The sequence below is a fragment of the Chaetura pelagica genome, unplaced genomic scaffold, assembly GCF_000747805.2.
Source record: "Chaetura pelagica isolate M959 unplaced genomic scaffold, ChaPel_1.0 scaffold397, whole genome shotgun sequence".
Taxonomy (NCBI): Eukaryota; Metazoa; Chordata; class Aves; order Apodiformes; family Apodidae; genus Chaetura; species Chaetura pelagica.
The window spans coordinates 156252-157032 of NW_009953851.1; the positions used below are offsets into that span (position 1 = coordinate 156252).

At 62.1% G+C, this 781-nt stretch overlaps 1 protein-coding gene across 1 annotated transcript in view; it reads right to left on the reverse strand.

The window, feature by feature from the left end:
- CSK (c-src tyrosine kinase) overlaps positions 1-781 on the reverse strand; it is a 13369-nt gene that overhangs the window by 10524 nt on the left and 2064 nt on the right. Inside the window, exons 5-7 of the mRNA XM_010001345.1 lie at positions 689-781; positions 525-590; positions 286-385 (exon numbers count right to left, since the gene is read on the reverse strand). The exon at positions 689-781 is cut by the window's right edge and continues 1 nt beyond it. Of these exons, the coding sequence (XP_009999647.1) occupies positions 286-385; positions 525-590; positions 689-781 (259 nt within the window). The remainder of the gene's footprint in view (positions 1-285; positions 386-524; positions 591-688) is intronic.

A 781-nucleotide genomic window follows, 5' to 3' on the forward strand; every position in this document is an offset into this window, starting at 1 on the left:
ACACGGGGTGGGCTTCTGAGAACTGAGGTGGGGCTGGGGGGGCTCCCACGGTCCCTGCAGGGCATCGGGGACCACCCACCTCCATTCCAAGGGCCAGAGATGTCCCCTCTGTGTGTGTGTCCCCCCCCAAAAGGCAACACTCACGTCATGACAGACGCCTCGGCCAGGAAGGCTTGAGCTGTGGCGTCGTTTTTAATGCACTTCACGGCGACTTTGTTCCCCCGGTAATCCCCCAGCATCACGTCTGCAGGCCAGGAGAGACCCCCCCCAAAAGGCAACACTCACGTCATGACAGACGCCTCGGCCAGGAAGGCTTGAGCTGTGGCGTCGTTTTTAATGCACTTCACGGCGACTTTGTTCCCCCGGTAATCCCCCAGCATCACGTCTGCAGGCCAGGAGAGACAGCCACGGGAGGCACTGGGAAGCATCCCAGCCTCCCCAGGCCCCACCGTCACCCTTGGGGGCTGCAGAGGAATCCCCCCCCCAAAAAAAACCCCTGCCATCCCCTCAGGGATGGTGCTCACCTCCGAATTCCCCTTTGCCAATGATCTGCAGCAGCTTCAGGTCCTTCATGTTGAGGGCCCAGCCACCTGTGTGTGTGTGGGGTGGGGTGGGGGGGCAAAGAGGGAGTTAAACGAGGGTCCCAGGGGGATTCCCAGGAGCTAGGGAAGGGCTGGTGGCCACTCACTGCGGGAGAACTCGTCCTGTGCTGCCACCGTCCCCTCCATCACCTTGGGCTTGATGAGGCGGGTGCAGAGCCCGTCTGCGTCCGTGGTGTAAT